The sequence below is a fragment of the Mesocricetus auratus genome, unplaced genomic scaffold (genome assembly GCF_017639785.1).
Source record: "Mesocricetus auratus isolate SY011 unplaced genomic scaffold, BCM_Maur_2.0 Super-Scaffold_100676, whole genome shotgun sequence".
NCBI classification, from domain to species: domain Eukaryota; kingdom Metazoa; phylum Chordata; class Mammalia; order Rodentia; family Cricetidae; genus Mesocricetus; species Mesocricetus auratus.
In genome coordinates this window covers 12,277,792-12,301,720 of record NW_024429266.1, presented here as the reverse complement: position 1 = coordinate 12,301,720, position 23,929 = coordinate 12,277,792, and the positions used below count along the sequence as shown (strand labels likewise).

Sequence of the window (23,929 nt, the reverse complement as noted above, 5' to 3'; positions counted from 1 at the left end):
AGAATCCTTTCGTCCCTTTGAACACCCATAGGCTTGGGCAGGAAAGAAAATATGCATGTAAAAAAGAAAGAAGTTGGCTACAAAGGGCAAGAAGGGAGGCAGCAGTGGGGTCTCAGACACTCCCGTTGGATGGCACACACAGATCTGGCAGTGCCCCGGGCTTCTGTCTGTCTGCCTGGATGTTCTGCTGATTAAATACGCGGCTTGCCTAAGGAATCATCCCTGGAGGATTTGAACTCTACTACTGATTGGGAAAGATACCTAACATCAGAAACTGAGGAACCAGATTCTTCATTATGTCATAAGGAGGATTAGATCTTAGTTGTCTTGTAGCCATGACTATTGGGCATTGAGTAGCCAAGAGTGTAGTGAATGATACCTATAATTACTCAACCCAGAGCAAAATGTGTACTGAGGAAGGGCCTCGAGTTCACTTATTTTGGGGGTGCATGCTTTTGGGAAAGGGAATTACATTTCCTCAACAGATGCTCTGTTTGTACTACAAGAACATCATTGTTTTAAATCCCAGAGATGGAATCACCATTGATAGAGAACAAACATGACAAGAGGCTGCTTGGATGTCCTTACAGTCTTTAGTCTCACCGTACTTATTTGGAAAATAAGTTACCAGAGATGTCAATAATTTAGACCTGTTGGACTCTGCGCTAATAGAAACCTGCCACTGGTGGGACCTCCAGTTCTGTGGGCTTGTTGTAAAGTGCCCCGTGGAGATAGAAGGAAAAGACCTGGGTCCTGTGGCCAGTCCTTGCCAAGTAACCAACAGCAGCAGCTGAGTTGGGTCTTAGGATCAAAGTCAAGAGTGGCCTTGTATTCATATTCTCATCCCAGGACATTTGATTACACATGTCCCAAAGGGACTTGCCCCGTGTGCACAGTGGTGTGCTGCTGAATGAAGTTCTGAAAGAAATTGATATTTATCTTAATCATGAAAAAAGAAACGGGCGGTTAGTCTAAGGCCTGGGCATTATCTACTACCGCCTTACCATAACCCACTAACTCTGAAGACCCTGTTCCTGCTACAGTCTGTTCTTGCTCTCTCTCAGGTCTGACTAATCTGACCCCTGTCTTACTTTGAGTTTCTATGCACTCTAAAAGCGCACACCCCAGGGAAGAGTTAGTAGTAGACTCATCACTGTCTAAGCGCCGCCCTCTCCTCCTGCTTCGTGAGAGTTGGCACTGGATCCACCATCTGAAGCTAACAGGGCACAGGGGCTCTGTGGGTAGCTAGTTTGCCTGCAAGAGCCCTGTTGATGGCAGATGCATGCACGCGCACGCACGCACACACACACACACACACACACACACACACACACACACACAATCAGCTAGTCTCTAAAAGTCTATTTATTTAGGAGACAAGTTTTAAACCGGGTTTTCAATATAGTAGCATTTCCAAAGTGTGGGATTACATTTTAACAATGTGTGTATTTCTGTCAATTTCAGAGGGTATCTAAGAATCTGCATGTTTTTATGATCATGAGTCCTACGGGATCCAACTTCCGCCAGAAATGTAGGGTCTACCCCTCTATGATTACCTCCTGCACCATCGACTGGTTCCATAAGTGGCCCGACGAGGCTCTCCTTATTGTGGCCAACTCCTACCTGGGGGAAAAGCTGAAAGTAGAGAACAAGGAGGTAAGAGCCTGAAGCCAGCGAAGGGCATGGCTCGCAGTCAGCACAGGATCGCATCTCTGAGAGGCATCTCTGCGCTAAGCTGTGTGATGCTCAGTTGTATATCCTGACCCCCCATGAGCTCCACATCTGTTGTGCCTGCTATCCACCTATTTCAAGGCTACCTAGGTTCTACACCACCTAGGGAAGCCTCTGTTACCATCCTTCCATGAGGATTCTGCAACCGTTGGAGTATTTCCCAGAGTGGCATGCCATTGCTAATGTTCCAAGAGCCCTGGGCTGCCTAGTCTTATGTCAGCCTGACACAAGCTAGAGTCATCTGAAAGTGGGTGAGAACACCTCAATTAAGAAACTGTCTCCATTAGATCAGGCTGTAGGGCATTTTATTAATTAGTGATTGGTGGGGGAGGGCCCAGCCCATTGTGGGTGATGCTGTCCCTGGGCTGGTGGTCCTGGGTTCTGTAAGAAAACAGGCTGAACGAGCCAGGGGAAGCAAGCCAGTAAGAATCCCCTCTCCATGGCCTCTGCATCAGCTCCCGCCTTCAGGTTCCTGTCCTGCTTGAGTCCCTGTGCTGACGTCCATCAGTGATAGAGTATGCTGTGGAAGAGTAATTAGACACTTTCCTCCCTAACCTGCTCAGTCATGGTGGTTCATCACAACTAAGACAAGCCCTGACTATCGGTGCAGAAAGTAGAGCCCAGGCTGCAGGAGTAAATCCGTCGTGCCATTAGTCACTCATTGTTGTCATTCCTGATCTTTAAAACCCACATGATCATGGTGCTGCCCAGGACCTGCCTCTGTCATTCTGCATGTCATAAACACTACAGTACTCCAAGTTACTGCCCATTCTTCTCAGTTTATATTCTCTTGAGATTTTTTTAAAATTGTTTTTCTTCAGGATTTAATAAGACAGTTTGCCCCAACGTGTGTGGAAATCCACAAAAGTATGAAAGATTTGAGCACAAAGTACTTGGAAGATACTGGAAGACACTACTACATCACTCCCAGTAGCTACTTGAAGTTTCTGGAGACGTTTACACACATTCTAAGAATGAGACAGGAGGAGATGCAGATGAAAAGGTGAGGTTTCCAGTAAGACAGATGAAAAGGTGAGGTTTCCAGTAAGACAGAAATGTATGTTTTTACATACCCACTTCTATTTATAAAAAATACACACAAATACAAATACAAAACGATGAATCTGAACATTCCTTTCTCATGGTGGGTCATAAGGAGACTGTCCCACCGCCCCTGCATGTGTCCAGAGACTGCCCCATCACAGCAGAGCCGACAGATCTGCCGATGAGAAGTCAGTTCTTGTTAGATTCAGTTTGTCTCCTACACAGTGGAAAGAAGTGTAGACAGTGCCTACATACAAGGCTGATGGTAGTGCCATTCCTCGTGACTTTGGAGATGATACCAACAGAAATAGCCCAGTGACCGCAGCACAGATGGCTAAGAACACGTGTCACATGGCCACAAATCACTGTATGGGTGGCTGCCGTGGCAGAGAATATGGGAAAGGCACAAGGCAGGAAGCCTCAGACATAATTAGATCTCTGTTGTTGTGACTGTCTTTTACATGCTCTTTGGCAATTTCTTTTTTTTTTCTCTCAATATATGTTTTTATTTAAATTAGAAACATGAATGCTTCACAGGTCAGTCCCAGCTCCCTCTCCCACCCCTCCTCCCTTGTCCCTCCCCCAGCCCCCACCCAATCTCCACATCATTCCCCAGGGAGGGTGAGGCTCTCCTTGGGGGGAATCTCCAAAGTATGTCATTTCATCCAGGGCAGGACCTAGACCCTTCCCCAGGTATCCAGGCTGAGAGAGCATCCCTCTATTTGGAATGGGCTCCCAAAGCTCATTCATAAACCATGGTAAACATTGATCTGCTACCCAAGGCCCCAGGGATTTCTGTGGCCTCCTTCCTGGCACTACATTCATGGAGTCTGGATGTTGGCCTCTCAGTCATCAGTCTGGGTTTCAAGAGCTCCCCCCTTATCCGGTCAGCTGTCTTTGTGGGTTTCATCATCATGGTCTTGACCCCTTTGCTCATCACTCCTCCATCTCTGTCACTAGGTTCCAGGAGTTCAGTTCAGTGTTTAGCTGTGGGTATCTGTCTCTGCTTCCATCAGTCACTGGATGAAGGTTCTAGGATGGCATATAGGGCAATCATCAACCCTATCATCAAGGAGGGGCTATTAGTGTAGTCTCTCCACTACTGCTTAGTTTGCCAGTTGGTGTTATCCTTGTAGATCTCTGGAGATCTCACTAGTGTCAGCTCACTCCTCAAGCCTATAATGACTCCATCTATTATGGTATCTCTCATCCTTCTCTCCTCTATTCTTACCTCAACTCAACCTTCCTGCTCCCCCATGCCTTCTTCTCCCCTCCTCTTATCCCCCTCTCTTTTTCTTGGTTCCCTCTCCCCTCCCCTGATGTTCCCAATCTGCTCAAGAGATCTTGCCTCATTCCACTTCTCTGGGGTACCATGCATCTCTCTTGGGGACCTCCTTGTTTCCCACACTCACTGGCACTAGGATTGTAGACTGACACTCCCCTGATCTATATCCAAACTCCATGTATGAGTGAGTACATACCATGTTTGTCTTTTTTTATTTCTTCTTTGATCCAGGAGTGGTGCAATAGTGTATTATTCAATTTCCCTGAGTTTTCAGGTTTTCTGGGGTTTGTGTTATTGTTGAATTCTAACTTTAAGGCATGATGGTCTGATAAGATACACGGAGTTATTCCAATTTTTTGTACCTGTTGAGGTTTGCTACATTGCCAAATATGTGGTAAATTTTTGAGAAGGTTCCGTGTGGTGCTGAGAAGAAGGTATATTCTTTTGTGTTTGGATGGAATGTTCTATAGATGTCTGTTAAACCCAATGGGTCGTAACTTCTATTAGGCCCTTCATATCTTTGTTAAGTTTCTGTCTTGTGGTCCTGTCTAGTGGTGAGAGTGGGGTGTTGAAGTCTCCCACTACAAGTGTGTGAGATTTTATATGTGCTTTGAGTTTTAGTAATGTTTCTTTTAGGAACATGGATGGCTTTGTATTCGGGGCATAGATGTTCAGAATTGAGACTTCATCTTGGTTGATCTGTCCTGTGATGAGTATGAAGTGACCTCCTTCATCTCTTTTGATTGATTTTAGTTTAAAGTCTAATTTGTTATATATTAGGATTGCTACCCCCACTTGTTTCTTGGATCCATTTGATTGGAAAATATTTTCCCAACCCTTTACTCTGAAATAACGTCTGTCTTTGAAGCTGGGGTGTGTTTCTTGTATGCAGCAGGATGGATTCTGTCTTTGAATCCATTCTGTTAACCTGTGTCTTTTGTGGGCGAGTTAAGACCATTAATATTGAGGGAAATTAATGACGATTGATAGCTCATTCTTGTTTGTTTTGGAATGGTTGTTGGTGGTGGAATTGTATGTGGATTTCCACCACTTTTTCTTTTGCCTGTTGGTAAAGTGGGATTATCTATTGCCTATTTTTTTCTGGTAGTAGTTAACTTCCTTGGGTTGGAGTTTTCCTTCCAGAATTTTCTGTAGGACTAGGTTAGTGGATATATATTGTTTAAATCTGGTTTTGTCATGAAATAGCTTGCTTTAGACTATTAACACAGGGTGGGATATATGCCAGCTGACTTTCAAATCCTGAATTGGTCTTGAATCCCTTAAATATAAACCCAGCCTGATCATGGTGTGTAGTTCTTCAAAGGCTTTTGATTTTAGTTGCTACTATTCAGTTGTGTATTTTTCCTTCTTTATACAGGTGAGCACCCCAAATCTGGCATCTAACACTTGGAATGTTAACACAGGGAGCTCGAGAAGCTTGAGGCTGTTGAGACTTCAGATGGAGGTTGCTCAGCCAGAGCGGTCTAAACTTCAGAGCACCCCGGCATCTGGAACACTTCCAGTCTTAAGCATTCCTGGTCAGCCTGTGCTTTGCTTTCTCTCCAGGAATCGCTTCTACACGGGGCTGTCCAAGATTCTGGAAGCAACTGCATTAGTCACAGACATGCAGGAAGAACTTCTGTTTATCGGTCCTCAGATAGAACAAAAAACAAAGGTACTTTTAGTCCGAAAGGGTTTTGTGGCCGGGTCCGGTGCTTGAGAGCGGAGGGTCTGCCACCTAACAGAGAGGAGTTGAAGCTTTAGCAACTTTGAAGAATTTGCATCTTAACAAGTGTGATCCAGTGTCTTAATTAAGTTTAATGTGGCTAAAATCAGCTTGGGGGAGAAAGGGTTTATTCAGCCGATGCTTCCTTCCACGTTATAGTCAGTGAGGGGCGTCAGCACAGGAACTCAGGAAGGCAGGAGCAGATGCAGGGGCCGTGGAGGAGTGCTGCTTGCAGGCTTGCTCCTCATGACTTGCTCAGCCCTTATACAACCAATGGGTGGTACTGCTCACACAGAGCTGGACCCTCCCACATCAATCATCCATCAGCCAGTAAAATGCCCTATAGACTTGCCTCCAGGTCAGTCCTATGGAAGCATTTCTCCATTAAAATTTGTTCTTCCCAGGCCGGGCGTTGGTGGCGCACGCCTTTAATCCCAGCACTTGGGAGGCAGAGGCAGGCGGATCTCTGTGAGTTCAAGGCCAGCCTGGTCTACAAGGACAGCCTCCAAAGCCACAGAGAAACCCTGTCTCGAAAAACAAAAAACAAAAAAAAATTTGTTCTTCCCGGATGACTCAGTGACTATCAAACTGACATACAAACTTAACAGCACTATAACTAACTATAGAAAATTACCCTACAAGAGCCCCTAGATAATTAGCTAACGCTATCAGAAATCTGCTATGATAATTTGCAGGCTGTCAATTATTTTACAAGCCATTGTTTATGTTTTTTGTTTAGGGGTATGTGGGGGGTGTGAGTGTTGCTAGAGATTAAATCTAAGGCCTGACACCATGCAAACTCTCTACCTGCCCCCACTCTTGCTATATATATAAATTCCCTTTCTGGGACTCCAATTACACTTTTGTGAGACCCTTTTTATAAAGTCATGTTTATGCATGTATACATGTGATACAGGGCCTGTGGAAGTCAGAAGAGGGCATCAGCTCCCCTGGAATTGGAGTTACAGATGGTTGTGAGCTGCCTTGTGGGAGCTGGGGATTGAACCTGGGTCCTCTGGAAGAGAAGCCAGTGCTCTTAACCCCTGAACCACCTCTCCAGCCCCTTGTCATCTTGATGTATACAGAATCGTCTTTGTGGTAGCCATCCTAATTACTCTGCTTCATAGATCTCAGGCTAACTTCTATAAGCTATATAGCTATTAAAATACCTTAATGCCTGCTCTGAAGAAACCGTGTCACAGTTCATCCTAAGGAGAGTTGTCTGATTCGTTAGGAAAAAGAAGCCCTGATGGAAAAGCTGCGGAAAGACTCACAAATAGTTGAAAAAGTCCAGGTGCTTGTGAAACAGGACGAGGAAATTGTGGCAGAAGAAGTAAGGATTGTGGAAGACTACGCTCAGGTGAGCCGAGGGTGGGGGACCCCAGCGGCGTGGGGCCCCGAACCCCTCTATGAAGGCAGGGACCGGAAGCTGGACAGCTTTGGTGTTCCCCGGGGCAGATGCATACTGAGTCACAGCAGTGAAGGCGAAGGGTGCCTGGCCCAGGAAGCTCTGCAAGCCGCACCGGAGCTCACGTGAGCCCCCAGGCGCAGCATCCGCAGGGAGCCAAGCAGCTCTGTGGTTCACTTGGGAAACCCCGTGTGTGTGCGTTCCCTTCTGTCTCTCTCTGTCACAATTCCAGCAGGAGCCAGCGTGGTTCAACAGATTACGTTTGCTCAGCTCTAATCTGATCACAACAGAGCAACCACATACACTGAAATAAATGGATTGGTTTGCCAGTTACACCACGAGCTGTAGGCACTGGCTAATCTCCCAAAGCACAAGTCAGTCCGAGGACAAGGCTTATTATGAACCACAGTGCTGTCAACATAGATCTCAAGTTGTTCTTTGTGTAACTTCAAAATGTTTCCTTGGGACACAGTCTCACTATGTAAGCTCAACCGGCATAGAACTCGCTCTGAAGACCAGGCTGGCCTTGAACTCACAGAGATCCACCTGCCTCTGCCTCTTCAGTGCTGGCTCAGCTGGCATAACTGGCTAGCTCATCATTGTTTTTGTTGTAGCTGTTTTTGTGAGGTGGTCTCATTATGTAGCCCTAGCTAGCCTGGAACTTGCTCTGTAGACCAGGATGGCCTCAAACCCACAGACTCTGCCTTCCCTGTGCTAGGGCTATAGGTGTGGGCCACCGTGTCCTGTTCTTGGTCATCATCACCAGTCCCCTTGGAACAGAGCCACTCCTCAAAGGGTATCCTCTGAAAGACAAGGCCAAAGCCACCCAGTGTTTCTGATTCCTGTGTATACCTTCTCATCAGGGTTTGGATAACACATTACATTTCATTTATAAAATGTTGCCCATGGACTGATCAAGACCCCCCCTGAATGTGGGTGTCAGTGAGGAGGCCTAGGCAATCTATTGGGTCTTGGGTAGTAGATCAGTATTTATCCCTGGAATACAAATGGACTTTGGGTGCCCATCCAACAATGAGAGATGCACTCTCACCCTGGACTCCTGGGGGAGGGTCTAGGCCCTGCCCTGGATGAAATGACAGACCATAGACACCTCCATGGAGTTTCTCACCCTCCATGGGGAAATGAGGGGATATTGGGGGGGTTGGTAGGAGGGCGCGGGAGGAGGGGAGGGAAAGGGAGAGGGACCTGGGATTGACATGTGAAGCAACCTTGTTTCTAATTTAAATTTAAATTTAAAAATTAAAATTAAAAATAAAGTTGCCCAAGACAGAAACATGCCCATTAGTGTGCACATGTCTAATTCAGACTATAAAAATGCCAAACCACATTTCTCATCAACATTCCAACAACTTTAAATATGAAACTATATTTGTTCATATATAATGAGGATTGTGTCTTCATTGCAGAAAACTACCAGTGAGCTAAAAAGTGTCCTGCCTGCTTTAGAGAAGGCAATTGTGTCTCTAAATGCCCTGGATAAAAGTGATATTTCTGAATTAAGGTGAGTAATTGATTCTTTTGAGATAAAAAAGAAAACTCTGAATAGAACCAAAAAAATGTGTGGTAAAGTCTGCATTCCAATTTTATATTAACTAATTTGTATCCATTATGTGTGATATTTATCATATGTTACTGGTTTTAAGGCATGCCAGCATTTTATGGACCCTTAAGAGTGGAAAATTACCACCCAGCTAACACCAAGAGCCATTTGTTACAAACTAAATTGCCATCTCTGATATGTAAAACTTTACGTCCTAGACCAGGTAAAGTAAAGCATTGTCTGAACTGCAGTTGGAACACTTGATGCTCCAGCCCTCGTTGCAGGGTGACTGGAACCTGCCAAGACTACAAAAGACTGCAGTGCCGACACATACCTCAAGGGGGCACAATGGGGCACTTCCCCCTAGTGTGTCTTTTGCAAACCGTGCCTGGTGTGTGAAGAAAGGGACTGAAGAGAAAAATCCCAGAAAGCCCTGGAAGAAATGAAATATGATGGAGTACAAAGGCTCGAACCTTTTGATCCTGATCTTAATCTTTGAGTGGGATTGTGCCACCACGCCCAGCCTGGGTGGGATATTTTTAACTTGAGGGTTCCAAGTCAACAATGGAAATCTTTAAATATCCTACCTCCAAACGTGGCAAGTATTCCATTGACCTTAGGAAGTAGTGTTTTAAGGGGCTAGAGATAGGGCTCAGTGGTTAAGAGCACTGGCTGCTCTTCCAGAGGACCCAGGTTGGATTCCCAGCACCCACATGGAGGCTCATAACTGTAGAGAACTCCAGGTCCAGGGGATCTGACACTATCTTTCGGCTCCCATGGGCACCAGGCACTCACGTGATGCACAAACATACATGCAGGCAAAATACCCATATACATAAAATAAGTGTAAAAAAATGTTAGAGACAGTGGTATTTTAACAAAGGACATGGAGTCCAGGGCAAGCCTGCCGTCACCTTGGTCTGCGTTTACATGTGCTGAGATTGCAGGCGCGTACTGTGCTGGCCAGCTTCTTATATGGGGACTGGGAATCTGAACCCAAGCTCACGAGGCAAGCACTTTACCAACTGAGCCATCTTCCCGGCCCCAACCTCGTCACATCTATAACACATTATCCACTCTTAGTGTTTCAGAACAGCAGACCAGAGCTTGTCACAGCTTTCAAGTTCATCCACCTAACACTCAAGACCAAGGGCGCAGAGAGCAGACGGCGACTGAGTTCTTGATACCCTCGCCCACAAGCTTTCATTTCTAGTCGTTTACTTATTCATTCCGCAAACCCGTGGAGTGCACATCATGTGACAGGCCTGTCCTAGGCACTGAGGTCCCAGCAGCCACCCGAGGGGAGAGGTCATGCGGCAGGGAACAGAGAGCTGTTTGGTAGAAGGACAGACGGCCACGTGGCCAAACTCTGGCAGAGGAGTAGGAAACACAGACTCCTTGGCAGTGTGCTCAGTGGTCTTCAGGGACTGCAAAAGGCCAGGGTGCTGGGGGTGTGAGATAACGGAGGAGTCTGGAAAAGGGGGTGGAGTCAGAAGGGGTTTCCAGGGTGTTACTAAGGGGCACGCCTTCTCCAGCGTAGCGCCCCCCCCCCAGTACAGCCTGTACCTTGTGACTTTCTTCCATAGGGTCCTATTTGCTCAAATGTTACTGACAGAATAGCTCAAATACCCAGTAATTTATTATTATTAATTTTAAGTATGTATCTGTTGAGGGGGCAGGATGTTTGTGTACCTGAGTCTGCAGGTTCCCATGCAGACCAGAGCATCAGATCCTGTGAAGTTACAGGCAGTTATGAGGTACCGGGTGTGGATTTTGGGAACCAAACCTAGGCCCCCTGCAAGTGCAGCACATGCTCTTGCAGCCAGGCCATCACTCTGGCCGCCCACGGTCCCAGATAGCCTGTTTCTTGTAGCATCATCAAGAGCAGTGAAGTGCAAGGTTGGAGTCCTGCCACGATGTGGACTGGCGATCACACTGTGTAGCCCATCGATCATGCTGTGTAGCCCATCAATCACGCCGTATGGACCTGCGATCACTCTGTGTGGACCAGGGAACCCTTCACTCTTCACCTATACTGCATTGTTTGCAAAGATTCTCCCTTTGATGTTACCGTTGTAGCTAGAAACTGGCTGGGACACAACAAAAAGAGATCTGCTATGTTCCAGGAATGATCCAAGTGATTGGCAAAGTTCCAGGAATGACCCAAGTGATTGGCAAGGTTCCAGGAACGATCCTTTTGCCCTAACTATAGACAGATCCCAATATAACCCTCTGCCCCAAAGTTGTTCTTTCTATCAGTAACTTCCATGAAGGTAAAGAGAAGCCTTAACTCTCAAGGACAGGGCTGACTTTGTGTTGCAACCACATCCTCACTTAAAATGAGTCTACAGTAGTACTTTTATAGCAGAAGTAATCGCAGGAAAGTTCCTGACTTAAAATGAGTCTACAGTGGTACTTTTATAACAAAAATAATTAGCCTCTAACTCAGATGATTTTCAAATTTTAAATTTTATGCGTTTAATCTTCCTAAAGCAAAGATATTCATATATATCTTCCTAAAGCAAAGATATACTGAAGACACCATTTTTTTAAGTAATCAAATAGTAAAATGCCTCTATGTTGACTTATCAGGATATTTGTTAAAAATATATGCAAGCAAGATGTCTCTTGTATGGGGAGTCTGAACTTACCTGTGTGTGCACATGTGTGTGTGCACGTGTGTGTGTGTGTGATACATAAAACATGAAAGCAGAGGGGGATATTTGGAGAAAGGAGGGGAGCCAGTGGAAGGGGAAAGAGAGGATACAAAAGGGTATTTGGAGAGAGTAAGAGTGAAATGCAAGCCACACACAGGAAAATTTCATAACGAACCCCACTATTGTGTAGGCTGCCTTAACCGATTAATGTATGTGCCGTCCAAAAGGCTGTGATATGGGATTGCTTTCAGCATGCTCACCCTGTCTTCCAGAGTGTATACACGCCCCCCCTTCCTCGTCCTGACAGTCATGAATGCCGTGTGTATCCTTCTACAGAAGAAGCCTAACTGGGCAACAGCCAAGCTGCTGCTTTCTGAAACGGGCTTCCTAAAGAAACTGATAAACCTTGACAAGGACAGCATCCCTGATAAGGTACAACAGCGGTAGCTGGTGAGTGCAGTGTAGATAGGTTCCATGTTTACAGTCCGCAGATTCAAGCAGAAGTTAGAATTGGTTCTCAGTTACAGGTGAAGATTAAAAATGGATTTAAGTATGAAATGCACTTAGGTGGGAGACAGCGGTAAGCACTAAAAGAGAAAAGGGAGCCAGCAAGGTGACAAAGGGGTGAAGGGATTCGTCATCAAGCCCGACAGCATGGATGATCCCCAGAGTCCCCATGACAGGAGAGAACGGGCTCAAGCAAGTCATCCACAGACGACTTCACCTGTGTCCTGGTACATGCGTGTGCTCACACATACACATATATACACACATGCGTGCACGCACAAAATCAGTACTAAAAAGAGAACAGGAGAGCGTGGTTTCTTCATGAATGTGTCCTACAATCCTCATATTAAACAGGGACAACATTGAGCAGCCACTCACACTTAAGCAGCAAGTTACAATCGTCTGTTCCACACAAGGAAGATGAAGTTTGGGGCAGAATGTCAGGAGTGATACTCGTCCGTGAATTAATGTAACAACTCATTCGCTAATGAATAATTAGCAAATATGATCCCCTGTGATTTTGTCTAAATACATCTAAAAAGAATCACTTTTATTTAAAAAAAAAAAGTGATCAAAAGCCTAACAGCATTCAAAATGGTCAGAGCGCATTAACAGTGGCAGGTTGGGAGTGAGCCGCCAGCACCTCAATTACTCAGGAAAGTGGTGCTGTTCTGGGCAACAGAGGAGATGCCTAAGGCTCTATATCGTTTACGGCTCATAAAAGCAGATAGGAAATTCTGTGTGCTTGACTATAAATTAGATGGCACCATTAGGCCAATAGGCCCCTTGGGGGCAGGATGACATCCCCTTGAAGGAAAGTGCACCAAAGGACTGAGACCTCCTCTCACATTAAATTTTCCCAAGTTGAAGCTCCTTTTGTTTTGGGGGGTTTTGTTGTTGTTTTGGGGGTTTTTTGTTTTGTTTTGGGTTTTGGGTTTTGGGTTTTTTTGGTTTTTGGCTTTTCGAGACAATGTTTCTCTGTAGCTGTGGAGCCTGTCCTGGAACTCAGTCTGTAGACCAGGCTGCCATCTCTGCCTCCCGAGTGCTTCGAGTAAAGGTGTGTGCCACCACCGCCCAGCTGAAGTTCCTCTTAAATGGTAGCAGACTCACTTCGACAGTGGCAGGTGTCTAGTGGAAAGGTTCCCTCCGTCTAGGGCCACTCTCAACCCGAGACACAGCTGTAGTGTCTTTAATTCAGGGTGGGATAGCAGTCTTAGGAAATCAGTGATTCATTCTACTGTGCAGTGCATGTAACGCATTCTCCCTAGGTGTTCCTGAAGCTCAGGAAGACTTTAAATTTGACTGATTTCAACCCCAACAAGATTGCGCTGGTGTCTGTGGCTTGTTGCTCCATGTGCCAGTGGGTCATAGCTCTGAATAACTACCACGAAGTCCAGAAGGTACTCCTCACCTCCTAAGTCTCTGTCGTAGTCCCCCCAAAGATATTGGCGTTTAGCAGCGCTTGAGTGGACCTCTGTGCAAAGAATGCAGACTGAAATCCAAGTGCTTTCATATGTTATGCTAATTCCATAGTTGTTTCTTTTAAATATTCTACAAAAGCTATGCTAAATTTCAATTCATTTGATTTCATATTTTGTCCATAACAAACTCTCTCTTATGTGCATATACCAAATTCCAGGAGAGTTTGAACTGTAAATGTCTCTCAAGCATAAGCCTTTTTTTTTTTTTGCCTTTTTTAAATTTAAGTTAGAAACAGGCTTGTTTCACATGTCAATCCCAGCTCCCTCTCCCTCCCCTCCTCCCCCACCCGGCCCCCACCCAGACCCCACCCAATCTCCACTCTGATCCCCAGGGAGGCTGAAGTCCTCCATGGTGGATCTCCAGAGTATGTCATTTCATCCAGGGCAGGGCCTAGGCCCTCCCACAAGAGTCCGGGCTGAGAGAGCATCCCTCATTGTGGGATGGGCACCCAAAGTCTATTTGTACACCAGGGACGGATACTGATCTACTACCCAAGGCCCATAGATTGCCTAGGCCTCCCCACTGACACCACCTTCAGGGGATAGGGTCAGTCCCATGCATAAGCCATTTTAAACCATAGCCTAACTGTTTAACCCCTTGGGTTTTTCCCTCCCTTGAAGGTGGTGGGCCCCAAGCAGGCACAAGTGGCTGAGGCTCAGAATGTCCTTCAAATTGCAAAGCAAAGGCTGTGTGAAAAACAAAGAGGCTTGCAACTGGTAAGGTTTGGGGGGGAGGGGTCTAGGTTTTTGTTTTGTTTTTGTTACTTGTTAAATTCTCAGTGCCTTTAAGAACTACATAACATTGCCAAGGAACAAACAGTCAATAAATACCTCTGGGATGAGGGTTTTTCTCAACGACAGAGCACTCACTGCCCAGTAGCATGTGGGCCTATGATTCCATCCCTACCACTGCAAGGCTGGGGTGTGCAGAAGCCATTATCTCAGTAGAGCCTATTTACCAAAAATACTAGTATAGTTAGGAATGTAATTGTGAGGACTAAGTAAATAAAATAAATATGATATGTAACTCTCTCTATCCATACTACATGTAATAATCAACAATATTGTTAATTATAATCACATAATGCTATTTCACCACATTTCTCCAAGAGATCTTTATAACTTCGGTCTATAAAAAGTACCAGCTGGGCATTGGGGTACACGCCTTTAACCCCAGCACTCAGGAGGCAGAGGCAGACAGATCTCTGAGTTTGAGGCCAGCCTAGTCTACAGAGCAGATGCCAGGACAGCCAGGACTGTTACACAGAGAAAGGAAAGAAGAGAAGGGAGAGGAAACGAAAAGGAAGGAAAAAAGAAGGAAGGAAAAAGAAAAGGTTTAACTAGTATCGACCTGGATTCATATAGTCCTCATTTCACCTCTTTACAGTAATTACTCTATTAATTCTTGAAGCCACACTTAGTTCTCTAATGTCTGGAACTGGAGTTAGAATGGCAATCATCGACCTGACATTTGCTACCTTCTGAATAGATGGCATACTATAATTCACCTGGCAGACTATCTTGTTAAATGCTGTGTTGCATTCTGTGCAAGAGAATTGCATTGAGGATATATGTACACTCTCAAAGCTGAAAGGTTTGCACTGTATCATCTTTCAGTCCATCCATTCATTCATGCATGTATATATATATACACACATTTGCATATACACTATGTCCACCCACTCAGCCACCTATCCAGTCAGTGTTGGAGCTTCTCCCTGAAACACTTACAATGCACCGCACCATAGTTCAGTGAACCTGCTCAACGTGTTTCTCAAGTACAATCCTGTGCTGCCACCCGAGCTATAGTTAACGCCAATGACTTTATGCCCTTTATGGCAATGTCCTCCTGGTACATACTTTGTTCCATTCAAATATATATCTTTTGTCCATCTGGGCCTTAATGTAGAAAATACTTCTGAAAATTGTAGAGAACGCTGGGAAAAAGGCCTAGAACTTACTAGTCACCCATGACCTCATCAAAACATGCTTTAGGAAGTACAGTGCTCACCACATGATTGTATGTTTAACTTCATGGGTGTGCCCTGTACTTAAATAACTAGATCATGAGTAGTGAGGGAAGACAGGAGAAATGAAGAAGCAAAAGCAATATCTAAAAGTATTAATGAGAGACTGAAGAGAGGGTTCATCGTTGCTCTTACAACAAACCTGAGTTTTGTTCCCAGCACCCCTGTTACTCAGCTTCAGGGGATCGATGCACTCTTCTGGCCTCCAGGGACACCTGCATGGATATGCATGCATGTGTAGGTGCACACACACACACACACACACACACACACACATAGGCAAAATACATTTTTGTATTTGTAGCTGAGGATGAGCCTGAACTTATAACGCTCTGTCCTCTGGCTCCTAAGTGTAGGCATGTGCGCCAATGCAACTGGTTGCACACAGCACTGAAGATAAATCCTAGATGTTCTCAAAGCACAACAAGCGTGCCACCAGCTGAGCGACATCCCCAGCCCTCAGCCATTTCTTTAGAGAATGAATTTGGATATGGCATAGAGTTATCTTTGTGAACAAGTAAGTTAGAAAATGATGCCTCTTCCAGTGCTTAGGATTGCAAGAAGGGCTTCTGCAGAAAGCAGACAGCATTTCACGGTACCTCAGGGCTGAGAGAACCACTAGCTTCCATGTGTGCATCTCATTGGTAATGTGATCCATGTAGGAAGCCTTCCTAGGACGTGGAAGGGAAGTGGTTACACACTAAGGAAGGAGAGATGACAGACAAACTGTAAACCACGTGGGAGTGAGACATTTTCTCAGTGACGAATGAATTGTCTTTCAGATTGAAGAGCATTTACAGTTTCTACACACCTCCTACAGAGACATCGTTACTGAAAAACATCAACTGGCCAATCGGAAAAAGCTGGCCACCAAGCGTCTGCAGTGCGCGTCCATCCTGCTAACCGTCCTGGAAGACGAGAAGGCACGACTTCCCTTGGCTTTTTAGCTCCTTTGCCAGTTCCCATGGGGTCAGCTTGCTCTTCACTCTGGTTAATCACACACCTCATAGCCTGCCTCGGTGCCCGACCACCAATAAAGATCTGGATAGTCTTACTCCAGCAATGAGCCCTGTCATCTTGGTAGAGGCACATTTCTGTCTGATGGCAGAGGGTGCTTTCAACACCCATGCCATGAGTTTTTCTTCACCAGCCTGGAACAAAGCAGGTTGAGTGCATGGACACCAAAGAGAATAGCTGTCAGTAGAATGGAAAGTGAAAACTTAACTTTGTCCTGTTGGTCTTCTGATCCTTCTGTCTGATTTTAAATACTTGTAATTCACTCCTAATAAGCTGGCTAGAATCTTGGTTTAGTTACACCTCACCTATCCCAAAGGACATTACAAAATCCTCAAGATAACTTTAATTTGTTGTAATTATTCAAATGAATATATCATGGAAGGTTCTTTAAGGACAGTGATATGGTTGTAGTATAAAGTCACACCACCCAGAAGAGACTGCTGTCCTCAAAATGTGGCTGATGTTCCTAAGAGACCAGTGACTGCTGAGTGGGGGAGGGTATGGCACATGATGCTCTCTGCACTCCAACTTCGTCCTCTGAACATGAAGTCGGTGACATTTTTTTAATTTTATTTGTTTGTTTGTTTGTTTGTTTGTTTGTTTTGAGATAGAGCTCACTATGTAGCTCTGGCTGGCCTGGAGCTCACTATGGGAGAAGAGCCTGGCCTTGAACTCAGAGATGCAGCTGCCCCTGTCTCCCTACTGAGACTAAAGATGTGCATCACCATGCCTGGCTCAGTGGCCTTTTTTTTTTTTTTTTTTTTTTTTTTTTTTTACTGATATGATGAAGTGTCAGAAAGAATTTCACAGTAAAGCATCTGTTGAAAGTGACTATCCAGCAGGCAGTGGGGGATGGGGTTGAGCATCAGTAACAATGTGATGGGATTCTGTTTGCTTGTCTAAGAGACCAATTCTCATGATTCAGCCAAAACAGGACTAGTTTCCCTCTCAGAAAACAGTTCTGTGGCAGGAGCAAGGTAAGATTTTTGTAGTCTGTTTACTACTTTCAAAGCCAACAGAGTTCTTTATGCTATCTGAATGAGATTTTCTCCAGATCTCAATAAGAAATAGTATTGACAGGTAATTTTAGGCGGTATGTGATAAAACAAAAAAACTAGTGAAATCCATCTTAGGTCTCTGTCACCCTTGCTGGCCTGGAGTTGATGGCACTGCTCCTGAGTCAGGCTCTTGAGTGCCGACTTTGCAGACATGTGCCCTGACGCCCACTTTTAAATGTGATTCACCTTCTACTCCTTGAGAATAGCATGGTCGTGGTAATAGCAATGATAGATCCAGCATAGAGACCATTTGTTTTTAAAGTGTCTCATGATACCAAGCTAGGGAGGTGACTTGCCTCCAAGTGTGAGGAACTGAGTTTAGGTCTTCAGCACCCACGTAAAAGAACATCTGGCCAGCTGGCACAGCCCCAGTTGGTGAGCTCCAGGTTCAGGGAGAGACCTCTCCAATACATAAATACATAACAGCAGTAGGCTAGGGAGATTGCTTAGTGGGTGAGGACACTGCTGTGCAAGCGCGAGAACCCAAGTTCAGGTCCCCAACAACCACGTAAAAGGGACATGGCTGTCCTGCATGCCTGTAACCCCAGCACTCTGAGGGACAGAGACGGGGATTGCTGAGGGTTTCTGGCTGCCAATCTAGCCAGGTTCAGTGAGAGACCCTGTCTCGAGGGAATATGATAGAGAGTGACAGAGCAGGACACCTGAGGTCCTCCTCTGCCCTCCACTGCAGACCTGTACATGCACACGTGACATATGCTCACTCTTGAGCAAACACACACACCAAAAAAGTCAAATAAGGTGGAGAACACTAGAGAAAGATACCCCAGTATGAACATGTGCATGCATGTATGCCGCACACTTAAATATTGCATAAATAATTATCTACCCAATAAACTGATTTTTGTTTTAATGTTTAGGATCGATGGCAAGAAACGATTGACATAATAGACAACAAGTTGAAAGGCATCTGCGGTGACTTACTGCTTTCATCCGCATGTGTGGCCTACAGCGGAGTCTTAACGCCAGAGTTCCGCCAGCCGGAGATACAGAAGTGGGAGGGCCTCTGCCATCAATACAGAATTCCCTTGTCATCCAAATTTTCCCTGATAGAAGTGATGGCAGAAAAAAATGAGGTAGCAACATAATTCCCCCATGCAATTCAGTGGCTTTAGTTGGTGGTTGGTTTGGGGGGATGTGTTTTAGGCATGGATATTTTCCCTAAGTGATTGTGACATTGAAATTATTGAAGTTTTTCAGCCTTTTCTTTCTTTTTAAACTTGCAGATCTAGTGCCTTCATTTGCTGTATCTATCCTGTTTCTCATTCTCTAATCAAATCACAAAATACTCCTTTTTCCTGTTGTAATCCTACTGCCCTGTCATAATGAATCTAGCCAGTTTCTCTAAGACTCCTTTCAATAATAGAATTAGTGCACTCATTGAACTGTGGGTGCATTCTTAGTCATAGCCAAAAGCACAGGCCTATATTTACCAATAGGCATCTATTGCCCATGCATCTAAGTCCTTTGTGGATGTTTAAAAGATTAAAAAGGAAAAATTCCTACTACTATTTAATCCTCATCATTCTAGATTAGTTTCTTCAGTGATAACTCTACTTCAATGGACCTTACAACCTATAAGGTCTCAGGAGGAAATGCCAGCTTCTCCGTTTCATAATTACTGACCTTCTAAACACATGACTGATTGCATTAGATGCATATGAACTGAATGTCCAGTTAAGAGTCTAAGATGGTAAGCGCACATAATAGTTTACACCAAAGCACAGAACAGAACCCATGTGTTATCTAGAAAAAACACACCTAAAACATTAAGATTGGGGATTTTTTAAAGGGAGAAAATGTACAAAGACTACAAATAAAGATGAACCAGTCTCTGTGGCCCAGAGCATGCCAGTGTTACATATAAAGATGAACCAGTCTCTGTGGCCCAGAGCATGTCAGAGCATGACTTCACACTAAGAATGGGTTTGATTCTCCAGAACTATAGCAACAATTCTAAACTTGCTTATTGATAGGATAACCTCAGATATTAAGCAGACATATTTTAAGTAGGTTTGCATCCCAACATCAGTTTCCCCTCCCTCCTCTCCTCCCATTCCCTTCCCCACAGCCCCTCCCCACCCTTTCCTCTGTTTCTGTTCAGAAAGGGGCAGACCTCCCTTGGGTACCAACAAAGCATGGCACATCAAGCTAAGGACTAAGCTCCTCCCCTTGTGATAAGGCTGAGCAGGGCAACCCAGTATGAAGGATATGTTCCCAAAAGCCAGCCAAAGCGTTTGGGACAGGCCTGCTCCCACTGTTAGGAGACACACAAGTAGACCAAGCTACACAACTGTCACACATATACAGAGGGCCCAGGTCAGTCCCACACAGGATCCCCGGTTGTCACTCCAGTCCCTGTGAGCCCCCATGTGCCAGGTCAGTTTTTGTGGGTTCCCTTGTGATAACCTTGACCCTCATGGCTCCTAGAATCCTTCCTCCTCTCTTCAACAGGATTCCCTGAGCTAAGCCCAGTTAAGCAAACATTTTAAAAATAAAAATAAGCTATAGAGAAAACAGATAAACTAGTGAAGTGCTTGGGATGATCTGACCTCCATAGGCTCATATACTTAAATACTGGGTCCCTGGTGGCACTTTTTGGAGAAGTGTAGGGAGTGCAGCCGTGCTGGAAGTCCATCCCTGGAGGCATGCTTTGAGGGTAAAAGGCTTTGCCTGTGTCCGGTTTGCTCTCTCTGTTTCAGGCTTGTGTTTGAAGAGACCGTTTTCTCCATCTGAGAGATTAGAATATTTGTAGAAATTTAACGAGCCAATGAATACATGTGCTTGATTGGTGGGTGGGAGATAGTCACTGCTGTTAGTTTGCAAACCTCGGCATGATTGTGTGTTTCCTTCATGTCTAGAACCTGAGAGCCCTGTTCCATGGCTTTCTGTTTCCACGGTGTCTTAATCTAAATTCCAACTTGCCTTAACTCATCTGTTCCCTGGGTCCTCCAGAGGACCATTTGTCTAAAAGTGGCTGTTGTTGAGGATCCTTCAGGACCCTTTACAAGAGCTATGGCTATGCAGAAGTTCCTGAACTGGTAAAAGACACTAGCATTTCCATTCCAGATCCGCCGGTGGCATAACCAAGGGCTGCCTCTTGGTCAGCACGCAACAGAAAACGCCATCTTGATGAAAAACACCCAGCAGTGGCCGCTGGTGATCGACCCACACAAGCAAGCACTCCACTGGATCCGTCAGATGGAAGGGCCCCAGCTGCAAGAGATGTCCATGGAGGATAGCAGCTGCCTCCAAACACTTAAAAACGCCATGAGAACAGGAAAGTGTGTCCTCTTGCAGGTATGTGGACAGTGTGGCCGGATTCCTTCTTTCTATCGTATGCCTTGTTATATGCAATGGACATAGTGGGAGAAGCTTTAAGTGTCCAGGATCTTTGTCAAACAAATGTATACCCAATTACATATGCATGCATGTATTACATATGTGTCATATAGGTGCACATATGTACATAGTTTAGTTCTCTTACACCTGTCTTTCGAGAATGATATCAACCATGTGTCTTTTCAGCTGATTGATTTAAGACAATTTTTTCATCTGTGTCTATTGGACATTTTCAGAATGCCCCTGAAGCATTCCCTCCCAGCTTGAAGGCAATTCTAAAAAAGGACATTTTCCAGAAAAGAGGGCAGTATTACATCAGAATTGATGATGCTGAGATTGAATACAATACAAGGTTCAGGTAATGACCCCCATAGTCAAACTCAGTGGCGTGTTCTAGTTGCTAAGATGAGGGACATGGAAGGCCTTGTGCGTCCGTCCTGGCTGTGACCCTGAGGGAAAACAGCAGTTGCGTCACGAACACTCCTCTTGGTTTTGTGGGTTGTGACTGTCACTCATTTTTCGGAGAGTGAGTTTTATCAGTGTTGTCAGGCTGTACCTGACGGGGCTGTGGCCAAAGCTCAGCAGGAAGTCAACAGGCAGGGAGCCTGGCCCACTGAGTCCAGAGGAATTCGATTTGATCCCCTGACCAGCATAGACATGATAAGCTCTGACTACGTTAAAAAACAAAAATCCAGGCCTGAAGCGGTGTCTCAGCCAGTGGAAACATGAACACCCAGGCCCACAACACACATGTGCAAAGGGTAACACACACATGTAGTCTTACTTGGGGAAGGCAGAGTTCAGTGGCCAGTCATCCACACCAACTGAGGGTCCTGTCTCAGAAAGTAAGGAGGAGAGCACTGGAGGGAAACACTTGAAGTCAGTCTTTAGCTTAGACACACACACACACACACACATACACACAGATTCATATTTAATATTCAGAACAAAAAGATTTTTATCCATGGAGGTAGAAGCACTGGGAGGGAAAATGGGAATCCTTAACAACAACAGAGACTTGCTGGCCTCAGATGAGCAATATGGAGGACTGGGCTGCTAGACAGAAACCACCAAAGGCCAGTGGACTCAAGGTCCTTTGTCTCTTGAACTCAAACCCTGCATTCTGTGGGAAACAGCAAGGGTGATTTTTGCAGAGGAATTTATTCTGGGTTCCTGGTGAGACACAAGAGACAGGACTGACAGAAACAGAGTTCCCATACAGCAAGAGCGTGTCACAAAGCTGTGTCATCATCAAGGATCCTTATGTAGGGGCTCATCCATGTTGCCCACTCATCCCATCAGGGGGAGTTTATGTGCCTCAGTAGCTTCGAGAGAGATAGCAAGGACCCAGAACAGTAGCCATTGACCCTAAACACATTTGATGTTTCTCCAGCCAGCATAGAAGTGCCATTAGAACCAAAGCCGATCCTGGCTTCTGGTCAAGGACGAGGATCAGAACTGCTCATCTTGAGGTCCCTGCCCCAAAACTGCCTGGCAGGCTTCTTCTCTTCTGTTCTCCTCTCAGCTGCACAGCATCTGAGAGGAGCTGCCATAGGAGCACCTCCTCCCCCAGGCAGCTTCACAAAGAGCTAGTTTGTGGTAACATTTGATGGCCACAGAAACACAGTTCCCAGGAAAGCTTTTTGGGTCTCTTTGCGGGCAGAGGCTGGGGAGTCATAGTAACTGTAGCCAACTGATTCTCAGAATGGATGTCTTCCAGAGGGTGGGAACAGGGTGTTGCTTTAAAAGACAGGCATGGGGACAGATCTCCACTCTCTCTGGCCATGCCTCAGCCTCATTTTTTAAAAGTGGAGTGGGCTTGTCCCTGCTCTTCTTAGTTGCTATAAACAAAGCAAGCCCCAGACTCTCATTCCTTCTCACTACCTGCTCTAACCCACCACCATTCCTCCTGCCCTCCTGACCCCCTCCCTTTGCCCAGGCTGCCCTTCAGTCAGAAAGTCCAGTAACTTCAAATCCCCTCAGCCACAGAAACCATTCTTTACCATAGTCTAGTGACATCAAAATTCTATGACCATTTGTGCTTACCCTGGCCTTATCCAGTGGGGATATAGTTCATGGCTATTTTTAAAGTATTAAGCACAGACTTGCTCACATAGTATAAACCAAGAACATGCATTGAGCACAACCCTGAGTAACACTAACAATGACTTTCTTCACTTCCAGAAAAGTACACTTTATATTATTTAGACATTTGGTTTCATCTTATTCTTCTGTAAGTTCTTTGAACAATTGGTCTCTTTCTCATTTTTAGGCTGTACTTATCCACAGAACTAGACAACCCCCATTTTCTGCCATCAGTTTATACATTTGTTACTATTATCAACTTCACGGTAACATTCCAAGGCTTGCAAGATCAACTCTTATCTACAGTAGTAAGTCATGAAGTTCCTCATTTAGAAAACCAACACGCCCAGTTACTAGAGAGTATTTCTCTTGATGCTGTAACTCTGGAGGAACTGGAGGACAAAACATTGACCTTACTCCAGAAAACAGAAGGTGAGTAGGGACACTAGGTATGATCATGAGACTTAAGTGGAAGTCAGAAGGAAAAAAATCATGGGTTTATTTCTGAACTGGTACCCAAAATGCCAAGTCTCCATTCCTGCCATATTAGCAGTTGAGATGGGGAGTCCCACCCATTTCTAAGTTTCACATTGTGAATTTTGATGCTCCCTGTCATCCATGTTGCTTAGCTCTTTCTATACACATTTGACCACCAAACACTGCACCTAAAATCTTAAGCAAATCTCAGAGGGGTGGGGCTTATTGACTCCTCCCAGTGATATTCTCCAGGCACCTCCCATCTACTTCATGCAGAACTGGTCACAAACACCAAAAGATTAGGGTCACCAAGTGTTGATCCTAAAGGACCTTTTATAGAGAAATAACCATGTGATTCCATTAAATATCACATTAAAATGTGTTTATTAGCAAAGAAGTCAAAATTGTTCTCCTCTTGCTAGAAGAATATCTAGAGTATTTTTGTAGCAATAAGAAGTTTATATCAACTTCTTCCTGGCTCACACTGATATAACTACACCTAAGT

General features: G+C 45.1%; 1 protein-coding gene across 1 annotated transcript in view; it reads left to right on the top strand.

Moving 5' to 3' along the window:
* Dnah14 (dynein axonemal heavy chain 14) overlaps positions 1-23,929 on the top strand; it is a 184,436-nt gene that overhangs the window by 122,883 nt on the left and 37,624 nt on the right. Inside the window, 13 exon segments of the mRNA XM_040738878.1 lie at positions 1,465-1,656; positions 2,553-2,734; positions 5,627-5,735; positions 7,021-7,146; positions 8,622-8,716; positions 11,685-11,844; positions 13,188-13,319; positions 14,022-14,117; positions 16,210-16,350; positions 18,381-18,596; positions 20,590-20,820; positions 21,099-21,220; positions 23,135-23,379. Coding sequence (XP_040594812.1) covers positions 1,465-1,656; positions 2,553-2,734; positions 5,627-5,735; positions 7,021-7,146; positions 8,622-8,716; positions 11,685-11,844; positions 13,188-13,319; positions 14,022-14,117; positions 16,210-16,350; positions 18,381-18,596; positions 20,590-20,820; positions 21,099-21,220; positions 23,135-23,379 — 2,047 coding nt within the window.